This window comes from Zeus faber (genome assembly GCF_960531495.2).
Source record: "Zeus faber genome assembly, chromosome: 10".
Lineage (NCBI taxonomy): Eukaryota > Metazoa > Chordata > Actinopteri > Zeiformes > Zeidae > Zeus > Zeus faber.
The window spans coordinates 4270464-4282607 of record NC_137199.1 but is presented as its reverse complement, the minus strand read 5'-3'; the positions used below and the strand labels follow the sequence as shown (position 1 = coordinate 4282607).

The 12144-nt window shown below is 44.9% G+C and overlaps 1 protein-coding gene across 1 annotated transcript; it reads right to left on the bottom strand.

Annotated features, from left to right (window-relative positions):
- Window positions 1–2186: 2186 nt before the first annotated feature.
- Window positions 2187–6387, bottom strand: smim19 (small integral membrane protein 19). Its single transcript, XM_080007810.1, has 3 exons — window positions 6166–6387; window positions 5541–5665; window positions 2187–2868 (listed from the first exon to the last, which is right to left on the bottom strand). Exons 1-3 carry the CDS (start codon window positions 6297–6299, stop codon window positions 2750–2752), a joined length of 378 nt encoding a protein of 125 aa, XP_079863936.1. The 5' UTR covers window positions 6300–6387; the 3' UTR covers window positions 2187–2749.
- Between the last annotated feature and the right edge of the window lie 5757 nt (window positions 6388–12144).

Below are 12144 nucleotides of genomic sequence, written 5' to 3'. Positions count from 1 at the left end.
CCTGACCATATACTAAGTCCAAACTTCTTTTAATACTTTAATACTCTTTTTTTTTTACCTGTGCTTTCAGTATGCTGGCAGCACAGGTATGCAATGGCATACAAATACTCTGTTGTATCAGAGAGTATTTGTATGCCATTACATCTAGGACAGAGTTAGTCTGCAAGTGGAGTTCAAGTTCTCAACCTGCAATGCAACTCTTTATTCATTCTTAAATCATCAACAACTGCTGCAATAACTCTGGCCTGTGGACGACCTGTGGGATGACAAGAGCACAGCCTTTTGTTACACAGAATCACCACCAACACCCCTCTTTGGAGAACTATTTATCATGTTTTGGTCTTTAAACAACGGATCACTACTCCCAAGAGAGGGAGACTAACCGCGGTGAGACAAATAAACATAGAACCAAAAAACATTTACACAAAAACATAAACATTGGATGACAACCTGTATTAAAAAACAGTGAATTAGGGTGTGTGCGTGATGTCCACCGGTGAGTGTACATGACTTATCCCCATTGGTACTGGTGTAGAAGGTCAGTATTATGTCGTGCCGCCTCCAAGCAGCGGAAAGGGCCCCGAAGACCGCTGAACTCCGCAGCCTTGTAGACACCTTACGGCTGCAGGAAAGCCCCGAGAACCCTGCCCTGCGGCCACTGAAGACCCGCGGGCCCCTAGACGGTGAGCTGGCAGGGCTCCCAGGGCACCTGGATGTTAGCCCCCCTGCCGATACCAACAGGCCACCAGATATATGGGCCCGGCACCCGTGGCGCCTGCCGCAGAGAGGCCGCGCAGCAGAAGCAAACGGCCGACAGCCACCCCCCACACACCAACCCACAACAGCAAGCATTAGTGAGATGGGTAGGTTGTCCCATCGAATGAGGTCTTCTTCAATGGATTTGAGCAATGGAGTAAAGTTAAGGGTAAACAAATCTGACAGATTGGTGGAGATCAATACCAAAGTATCTAATGTTGCCCGTTGTGATGCTTAAGCAAAGTTTCTGGGTTGCAGTATTGCAGTCTTCCTCACTGAGTGGTAAGTCCGTGCTTTTAGTCTTAGAAGGCTGAGAATTTAGATATAAGATTGAACACCTCAGGGAAGAATGATATTGGGTTCCGTACGTACAACAAGATATCGTCTGCATACAAGCTGAGTTTGTGAAGTTTACTGTTTGTATGCCTACGATTTTACTGTTTTGACTGATGGCCACCGTGAGGGGTTCAATAAAGATGGCGAATAGTAAAGGGGAGAGCGGACATCCTTGTCTTGTGCCGCGTTGTAGAGTGAAACGCTGTAAAGTGTAACCACAGAAGCAGATGGGGAGTTGTAGAGGATTCTGATCCATTGAATGAGTGACTCCCCAAAGCCAAATTTGTTGAGGATTGAAAAAAGATGTCCAAATTCGGAATCTAAAGAGGCTATAACAGTATTTAACAGGGTTATTTGATCGCCAACAATCCCAAAGCGCAAGATCACTCATATTGTTTTATAGTGTCCGACGAATGCCAGGATTTGTGAGTATTTCTGCTTTGTGAGGTCTAAACTTGGATCCAGTGCTGTGTTGAAGTCTCCCAATATTATCATTGATTCAGGGAATACTAAGACTTTTGAAAATATATTGTGAAAGAAATTTGGGTCAACCTCATTGGGGCCATAAATATTAGCTATAGATAATTTCATGTCACCTAAAACCCCATTAGTCATTATGTAACACCCTTCTGGGTCTGTTATTGTGGTTTTATTTTAATATGGGATACTTTCATTGATCAATATAGAAACTTTTTTTTTGAGTTGTATAATGCATTTAGCTTTGAGTTTGAGGTGCTCAGATGCAGTGAGGTGGGTTTCTTGCAGTAGACAGAAGCTGTGGTTCATCTTGGTGAGGTGAGTTAGGATTTTGCTACGTTTAGCAGGTGAGCCCAAGCCTCTCACATTCCAACTAACAAACTAAATGGGTGTCATTGAAGCTAGTTAGGGGGTGATGGCACAGTGCATCCAAGGTAATAGCTATAATACCGTTCCCATGCTTTCCTCCTTTACATTCCTTTTTACCGTCCTAGTATTGCAGTTAGTTTGTAGGGATACATATCTATAACACATATTTCTTCTCCAAATCTTGGAAAACATTGACCTTTGAACAAATGCGGTGATGTTGAGTGTGAGAAAATATCTGACCATAAAAGTCCAAACTTGTTTTAATACTTTTTTTTTTTAACATGAAATGGATCCTGTACAAAATTTTAAAGCCACCATTTGGTAGCCCCAAAACTACTTATCATACAGCGTTTAATTCATATGGCACAAAATTAACAAAAATATACATCACTAAAAGCGTTCGATAATATTGGGTAAGAATAAATACAATTCAAACGGGCTTCATCAAAAACAAAAATAAAAGCTAGTACCAACGTTTCACAGTGAAAATGAAATTTCACATCTTATACTTGAGTCGTGCGGGAAATCCCACAGTGCCTTCTCTCGACGTTACCGACGATGTTTCCACCCTCTGAAGCGCTGATCTGCTTGGTCGCTTTTAGGTCGCACGGCAAAACTGCCAGAATCCCCAGACTCATACTCCTCGAAGGTTTCCCCTCCATATCTGTGAATCCTCCACAATGAGAGCAGAAGACAGAGCAATGTCTGTCCTTCTGACTGAAAACACAGAGGATGTGTGAGACGTCTTGTTTTGGGACGACGGAGGAGTGTTGACACACTCGGCGGCGAGGGGAGCGGTGGGTTCCCGCACTCATTCCATGGAGAGCTGCACGCTTTCTGACTGACCCTGCTGCTGCTGCTGTTGCTGCTGCTGCTGCTGCTGCTGCTGCTGCTGCTGCTGCTGGTGGTGATGCTGGTCAAACTTCCTAGCTGGAAAATAACAGTGGAAGTTACCACTCATTTACAGTGGCTTGCAAAAGTATTCATACCCCTTGAACTTTTCCACATTTTGTCACGTTACAACCACAAACGTCAATGTATTTTATTGGGATTTTATGTGATAGAGCAACACAAAGTGGCACATAATTGTGGAGTGGAAGAAAAATGATGCACGGTTTTCATAAAAAATTGAAAAGTGTGGCGTGCAAAAGTAGCCCCCTTTACTCTGATACCCCTAAATAAAATCCAGCGCAACCAATTGCCTTCAGAAGTCACCTTATTAGTAAAAAAAAGTCCACCTGTGTGTAATCTAATCTCAGTATGAATACAGCTGTTCTGTGAAGGCCTCGACGTTTGTTAGAGAACATTAGTGAACAAACAACATCATGAAGCCCAAGGAACACACCATGGAAAGAGAATGGCACAACTGCGAACCTACCAAGACATGGCAGTCCACCTAAACTGACAGGCCGGGCAAGGGTAGCATTGATCAGAGAAGCAGCCAAGAGGCCCATGGTTACTCTGGAGGAGCTGCAGAGATCCACAGTTCAGGTGGGAGAATCTGTCCACAGGACAACTATTAGTTGTGCACTCCACAAATCGGGCCTTTATGGAAGAGTGGCAAGGAGAAAGCCATTGTTAAAACAAAGGCATAAGAAGTCCTGTTTGCAGTTTGCCACAAGCCATTTGGGGGGGACAGCAAACATGTGGAGGAAGGTGCTCTAGTCAGATGAGACCAAAATTAAAGTTTTTGGTCTGAATGCAAAACTGTGTGGCGGGAAACTAACACTGCACATTACCCTGAACACACCATCCCCACCGGAAACATGGTGGAGGCAGCATCATGCTGTAGGCATGCTTTTCTTCAGCAGGGACAGGGAAGCTGGTCAGAGTCGATGGGAAGCTGGATGGAGCCAAATACAGGGCAATCTTGGAAGAAAAGCTGTTAGTCTGCAAAAGACTTGAGACTGGGGCGGAGGTCCACCTTCCAGCAGGACAAGGACCCTAAACACACAGCCAGAGCCGCAATGGAATGGTTTAGATCAAAGCATATTCGTGTGTTACAATGGCCCAGTTAAAGTCCAGACCTAAATCCAATTGAGAATCTGTGGCAAGACTTAAATTGCTGTTCAGACGCTCTCCATCCAACCTGACTGAGCTTGAGCTATTTTGCAAAGAAGAACGGGCAAACATTTCAGTCTCCAGGTGTGCAAAGCTGGTAGAGACCTACTCAAAGACTTGCAGCTGTAATTGCAGCGAAAGGTGGTTCTGCAAAGTATTGACTCAGGGGGGCTGAATACTTTTGCGTGCCACACTTTACAGTTTATTTGTTAAAAAAACAAAAAAACATGTATCCATTTTCCTTCCACTCCACAATTACGCGCCACTTTGTTGGTCTATCACATGACGTTTGTGGTTGTAACGTGACAAAATGTGGAAAAGTTCAAGGGGTATGAATACTTTTGCAAGCCACTATTTATTCTTAATACTACTGCCGGCCAATAAAAATAAGCTATAAGTGTTTCGATTTATAATTACATCAACATTTACTCTTTTGAGTAAATTCAACTATACAAACTTGCTTTTTGTGAAGACATTACCCTGTGTAAATTAAATATTTTATTAGGGCAATTGCCATCAGTCACATGTTAATTGCTGCATTGATACAGAGCTTTTCTGGTCACTGAGGCACTTAAAGTGCTTCACATTCACACACCAACAGGGTCAGTCATGCAAGGAAACAAAGCAGCTCGTCAGGAGCAACTAGGGCTTCAGTGTCTTGCTCAAGGAAACCTTGGCAAAATGGCCAGGCAGAGCCCAGGATCAAACCACCAACCCTCCAGTTGCCAGACGACCACTTTACCTTTCTGTCGCCCGGAAGCCCATGTTAACCAGATTGTATATGAACTACAACTCAGTTTCATTTAATGAACAAGATTAATGTCTTGGAGACTCAACTAAAATAATTCATTCAGCCGCATCTATTATTCACACAAACTGCACACGTATAGATAACTCAATGAATATTTTTATGACACACACACTCACACACTATTAGGTACACCAGCGCATTAGTGCAAATGTCTAATCAGCCAATCATGTGGCAGCAACTCAATTCATGCAAACATGTTGAAGAGCTTCAGTTGTTGTTGTTCAGACCCACGTCAGAACGGGGGAGAAAGGACTAGGTGACTGACTTTGGATTGACTGCTGGTGCAGATGTTTGAGAACCTCAGAATGTTCCGATCTCCAGGGATTTTCATGCACAACAGTGTCTCCGGGGTTTACCGGGAAGCATGCGGTGAACGGAGGTTCTGTGGCTGAAAATGACTTGTTACTGAGAGAGGTCCGACCGTGAGGCTGAGAGGAGGGCGACGGTCCCGAACGACCACGCCTTGCAGCAGCGCCGTGTGTGGAAGAGCGTCTCTGCACATGCAACCTGCTACAGCAGCACAAGCCCCACCCAGAACTACAAATCTGTATGGCCACTGACTCGTCGAAACATATTTGGCCCGTGCGCCATATCCTTCAACCTCCTCACCGCAAGAGCAGTCCAACTGTATAATCCACGTCTTTCTTGTGCACTCAGGTTTTTTCCGCCTTTAACTTTTGAGTCGGAACTCGGTCCGTCTCGGGTGCCGTGCTTTACTCGACATACTCACCGAGCGAGTACATCTCCAGCTGCTGCCGCAGGCGGACCTTCTGCAGGCTGTCGTAGAAATTGGGCTCGGGAGTGTTGCCGCCCGTGGGAGGCAGAGCGAAGATGCGCATGATCTTCCTCTTGTTTCTGTGTAGCGAACAAACAAACAAACAAACAAACTGTAGACCGACAGAAAGAAGCTTGGCTCTTTCAGGGACAGCTCAGGACCATCAGTCACTTTGTTTTTGGGGCTGAAACGGTTGACATACAGTACAACTAGCTTGTTTTCCCAAATAGAATCAAGGTTTCACAAATCTGAAGTAGGGTTTGATCCATCTACCTATTCTAGGTTTCTTATTTGAATGTAGTCCAGGTTTGAACACTATAAGTGCAGTGCTTTCTGGGTCTATAAAAGCTGTTCTCACAAATAAAATCAAGTTTTTACGAATCAGAAGGAGGGTTTTAAATGCTGTTTAAATGCTGTTTCGTTTTATTGTTATTATTATTATTATCATTATTATCATTATTAAGGTTCAGCCATGCAGCAGTCACGTCTGTCAGAGACGCAGCAGGTTGCGGAAAACGTCAAGAAGCTGTGAACCGGCTGCCGCCCTCGGCGCCGTCCTCTGTGCGTGCGGGGCCCTTACCGCCTGGCGTACACCAGCAGGCCGAAGCTCACCAGGATCACCAGCAGGTACACGTTGGTGGCCTCGTTCCACGCCTCGTGTACGGAGTAGTCCAAGGACTCGGCCTCGCTCCCCATGACACCGTGTCCGCCCATAATTGCGACGGAACGCGAATAAAACGAAGAGTAACAATCGCGGCGTCGCAGGTTTCGCGGCTCAAGCGCTGCGCGTCCGCACGTCCGACACCGGATGTGAACGAGTGTCAACAGGGGGGTGACGTCACTTCCGCATCCCGCGTCGCCAAACGCTACAGGAACTACAACTACAACTACAACTACAACTACAATTACAACTACATCTACAACTACAACTACAACTACAATTACAACTACAACTACAACTACAACTACAACTACAATTACAACTACAACTACAATTACAACTACAATTACATCTACAACTACAACTACAACTACAATTACAACTACAACTACAACTACAATTCAACTACAATTACAACTACAACTACAACTACAACTACAACTACAACTACAATTCAACTACAATTACAACTACAATTACAACTACAACTACAACTACAACTACAATTACAACTACAACTACAACTACATCTACAACTACAACTACAATTACAACTACAACTGAAATTACAACTACAACTACAACTACAACTACAACTACCAGGACCTGGTACCTGGGGGCCAACAGCTGAGCTGTCTTCTGCTCGGGGGGGTGCGCATGGAACGTCCAGTATTTTTGTACTCCATTCATTTCCGTAATTATACGACTCAAAAAATGGACAAATAAACGAAAACATATTTGTGGTTTTCTACTTTTCCCCTTTACGTGAAATAAAATTGTGTGGATTAATTAAGCTTTTTTTTTTTTTTTTTTATGAATTTGCAGACCAGATTTCACAATACTTTATGTTAATGTGGCCCCGGGCCTGTAGTTTGGGACGCCTGGTTTACAGACGTTGATATATTCTTTGTAAACATTATATAGAAGCAAATTCTCACCTATTTTTTGATTGTGAATAATAATTTACTGGTTTATTTTAAGGTTATTATTTATAGTATTTCCAATTGATCAAATGTATACTTTTTAAAGTAATAATTCAAAATAATAATATTCATATACACTACTCACAAAAAGTTAGGGATATTCGACTTTTGGGTGAAATTTCAGGATGAACCTAAAATGCACTATAACCTTTACAGGTGAACTTAGTTTGACCTTCTCTAAACTTTTGAATGCACATGTCCAACTGTTCAATGTTTCAGTACTTTTTGCACAACTTGCTGTTCTCTAACAAGGAGCTGAACGGCAAAATTCACAACAGGTGTTTGATCCATGAATCGACCAATAAATGTCCTGGTTCAATTAGAATTGGTATTTAAACAGTCCTCTTCATCATGCTGTTCACATTTTGACATCATGAGACCAAGACGACACCTAACAATTGATCAACAGTATTTCACCATTGCGAGGCTTCAAACAGGATGTTCTCAGAGGGAAGTGGCCACTGAGCTTAGAGTGTCACAGAGTGTCATCAGCAGGTTGTAACAGAGATACAGAGACTAGAGGAGTCACAGAAAGGCATAGAAGTGGACGTCCTTTGGCCACATCCCACACTGATGAGCGCTTCATTGTGAACAGTGCCCTGCGGAACCGGATGATGATGCCACTCAACTCCAGGCACATTTAAGGGAGGTGAGAGGCACCCAAGTGTCACGTCAGACCATTCAAAACCATTTACATCAGCGTGGTCTGCGTGCAAGACGACCTGCAAGGGTACCTGACCACACCACCAGGCACAGCCATCATTGTCTTGCACGGGCCAGGGAGCATTTACGCTGGACGAGGGACCAGATGAAAGTTGATTCACGTTGAGCATGACATGATGGCCGCCAACGATGTTGGAGACGTCAAGGAGAGCGCTATGCATCAGCCACTTTTGTCACCAAACGAGCCTTTGGTGGTGGTGGTGTTACAGTGTGGGCAGGTGTGTCTAGTCAATACAGAACTGCCCTACACTTTGTGAATGGTACAGTGAAAGCCCATACTACCTGAATAACATCATTAATCCAGTCATTGTGCCCCTGCATGAACACTCACTCACTCACTCATCCCATGGCCTAGGGGGCCGTAGGGGTGTCATGTTGGGAGCTTGGGCCGTCAGGGATCTCCAGCGCTCACGGTCTTCTGCTGTACGAAGCAGGGTTTGGAAGCTGCAGCCAGTCCATTCTTTGATGTTGTCTATCCAGGACTTTCTCTGCCTGCCTCTTCTTCGTTTCCCCTCTACCGTCCCCTGTAAGATGGTCTTTGACAGGGAGGTGTGTCTTGTGACTTTGACATGGCCAAACCAGGCCAGTTTGCGACGTTTCACTATTGAGAGTACAGGTTCTTGTTGTCCAGCATAGGTGGTAACTAACTGTCTGACGTAGTCGTTTGTCCGGTGTTCATTGTAGGAAATGTGTAGCATCCTTCTATAGCACTTGTTTTTGAAGGACTGTATCCTGCGTTCGGTGTCCGCTATGAGTGTCCAGCTCACACAGCCATAGAGTAGGGTGGATAGTATGAGAGAGTTATAGAGTCTGACCTTCACCGGGAAGCTGATGGTGTTGCTGCTCCATATTCTGGCCAGTCTTGTCATGGCTGAAGTTGCTATTCCAATTCTTGTTTTTATTTCTTTTGTGGAGCTGCCATCTTCACTCACAAGGGACCCAAGGTATTTGAAGTCCTTTACTTCTTCCAGTGTTTGCCCGTTCATTGTGATGTTGGTTGGTGTTGGATGGTTATGGCTGTTGACCAGGATCTTGCTTTTCTCTTCGCTAATCTCCATCCGTATCTTCTCGCTACCTGCGCCAGTCTGGTGGTGAGATCCTGGAGTTCAGCTTCGCTTTTCCCTATGAGGTCGAGGTCGATGTCATCAGCGAAGCGGAGGTTGGAGATGCGTCTTGGTCCGATGGATATGGAGGTGTGGAACTCTTGCAGGGCTTCTTCCATGATGTTCTCCAGGAAGATGTTGAATAGGACCGGGGAGAGGAGACAGCCTTGACGGACACCTATTGTTGTTTTAAAAGGTTCTCCCAAGCTGTTAGTGATGAGAACTGCGCTGCTTGAGTGGGTGTAGAGTGCTTGTGGGACCTGTATGAGGTTATTGTCAAAGTTGTAGTTTCTGAGAACCTGCCACAAGCCTTCAGGCCAAACACGATCAAAGGCTTTTTTAAAGTCAATGAAGTTGTGATTTAGCTCGTGTTGGTGCTGAAGGTGCTTCTCAATCAGTAATCTGATGTTGGAGATTTGCTCAGTGGTGCTCCTTCTTGGTCTGAATCCTGCTTGTTCCTCTGCCATGATTTCCTCTGCCTTGCTCTTCAACCTGTTCAGGATGATCCGCAGCAGCACTTTGCTCACATGACAGATGAGGCTGATGGTTCTGTACTTTGGCATTGCCTCGAGTTCCCTTTTTTGGGGATGGGGATGATTAAAGATTGGGTCCATTTTTTGGGCCACTGCTGGGTTTCCCAGATCCTTTGGCAGATGTGTGTCATTGCTTTTGTCATCTCATGCCCTCCGTGTTTCCAAAGCTCTGCTGGGATGTTGTCGATGCCTGGCGATTTGCCGGTCTTCAGGCTCCTTACTGCCTCCTCCACTTCGGCTTGGAGTATTGGCACATCTTCACATTCCCTGCTGGCCTTTGTGGCATTGGTGAGAATGTTGGGGTCTGGTTTTATTTCGAAGTTGTACAGTTCCTGGCAGTACTCCATCTCCATACTCCATCAGGTCCATCTCTTGGTTACCGCTACTTTTTCGGTTAGTAGAGAGCCGTCCTTGTCTTCAATTATTGTGGCTGTGGGTTGCTGTGTCTGTTGGTTTCTTTAATGTGGTGTACGCTGCTTTACTGTTGCCGTGTCGCATCCCTTCCTCTATGCTTTCACACTGCTCTGTGATCCACTTCTCTCTAGCTTCCCTCTTCCTGATGTTTTTGTTCACCAGAGCGTACTGTTTTGCTGCATCTGGGTCATCCTTCTTGGTCTTCTTGAAGGTTCTTCTACGGTCGCATAGATCTAGGATGTCGTCGGTGACCCATGGTTTGTTTTTCTTCATGTACTTCCCTAATACTTCCGTTGCTGTTTCTATGAGTGCTTCCTCCATCTTGTCTGTCAATGTGTCTATGTCTTGTAGTAGGTTAAGTGTTGCGAATTGACCCCCTATGTTTGCTTCAAATACTCTTGCTACTTGTGGGTCTTTCAGCCGATCTACATTAAATCTGATGCGTGGGTTATTGTGTTTCTTTTGTGTCTTCAGTTTAGGTCTGAGTGTCAACAATACCATATCGGGGTCACTTCCAATATCCGCCCCATGTTCTCTAGCTCCTCACAGAAAGTTTCAATGCCATCATCGTCATAGTCCGTCGTTGGGGCACACACTTGAATGATGGTTATATTCATGGGCCGCGCAGCGATCCGGATCCTGACGAGCCTGCTGGATATAGGCGTGCAGCTGATAACTGAATTTGTGTTGCTTTTGTTTACAATAAAGCCAACTCCATGCTGGTGTTTAGAATCATCTACATTAAACCATATCTTATGGCCTTCTTCTGTAGCAGTTTCGCCACAGCCGGTCCATCTGACCTTGGTTAGTCCCAGAATGTCCCATTCATATCTGTCTCGTTCATGGGTCAGCTCCCTGACTTTCCCACAGGCATACAGTGTGCGAACATTCCATGTCCCAATAATGGTGTCATGCTTTGGGAGGTTGTGTGTTGGTGATAATCTTGTCCCAGTAGCAAACTTGTTGCCCCCACCCTGGGGCAAGACAGTGGGTAGCGCGGTCGTTGTTTTTCCGGGCCTCGACCGATCCGGCATGTAGATTCCTGACTGTTTATCCATCATGACATTTCATTAGGCAAATAGGCTTGGTGGTGCCTATCTCCTCTCCAAGCTCTTCACCAGGGGGACAAGGACCCCCCTGGCTACCCTTGTCTAGTTTAGCCTGCCGGTTGAAGCAGTTTACCGTGGTGTGGCCGCAGAAACTCTGCTACTACTCTGCTACTGCATGAACAACACAGGCCTAATTTCATCTTCATGGACAACAATGCTCCAGCTCATCGAGGTCGCATCATTAGGGAACGGCTGCTGGAGACTGGGGCACCTCAAATGGAGTGACCTGCACTTTCTCCAGACCTGAATCCCATAGAAAACCTATGGGATCAGCTGAGTCGCCGTGTAGAGGCTCGTCACTCCGTACCCCAGAACCTCAATGACCTGAGGGCCGCCCTTCAAGAAGAGTGGGGGACCAGGCCTCAGCAGACAATAAGTCGACTTGTGAACAGCATGAGAAGTCCTTGTCAAGCTGTATTGATGCTCAAGGGCACATGACAAGTTATTGAGACATTGAGGTTTTTTGTTGTGGTAAACCCACCACTAAATTGTTTGAGATGAGGAAATCCCCATTGCATGCTTCTACTTAAATGCTTTACGTTCATGAAATAATATCACAGTAGCGTGAACTTTTTACATTTTCCATAAATTTCACCCAAAAGCCAAATATCCCGAACTTTTTGTGAGTAGTGTATGTATTTTTTTGACATCTGTGACAAGAAATAAGGAGATTCAGATGCCCAGGGTTGCCAGGTTTGTTGTTACACAGAACAGGCAACCCTGCGATGCCTCGATATTATTCTTGAGGGACATGTCAGCGCATTATTTGACAGAGAGGGTTTTTGTTTGCCTTTTATAACTAGTGTCTGGTTTACGAGCTTCCGCTAATATAAGTTCACAGTAATGTAGCACCAACGTACTTAACTGTTCGCCCTAGATATCACTAACTTATTTATTACTATGAATATTAAATTTGACATTGACATCAATTGTAAAATTAAACAAATCAAATGGGTTTTGGAGGACGTTGATGTCCGCAAATCTTCCATTGTAGTTTCCATGTAACGCCCCAAGATGGCGCCACTCGCTATTA

Excerpts from the sequence above, each read along its gene's own strand:
- smim19 (XM_080007810.1), bottom strand. The coding sequence starts at position 6,299 with ATGGGCGGACACGGTGTCATGGGGAGCGAGGCCGAGTCCTTGGACTAC. Across the intron at positions 5,666-6,165 it reads CTGCTGGTGTACGCCAGGCG|AAACAAGAGGAAGATCATGC; the intron begins GTAAGGGCCCCG and ends TTCGCTACACAG. Across the intron at positions 2,869-5,540 it reads GCTGGAGATGTACTCGCTCG|CTAGGAAGTTTGACCAGCAT; the intron begins GTGAGTATGTCG and ends GTTATTTTCCAG.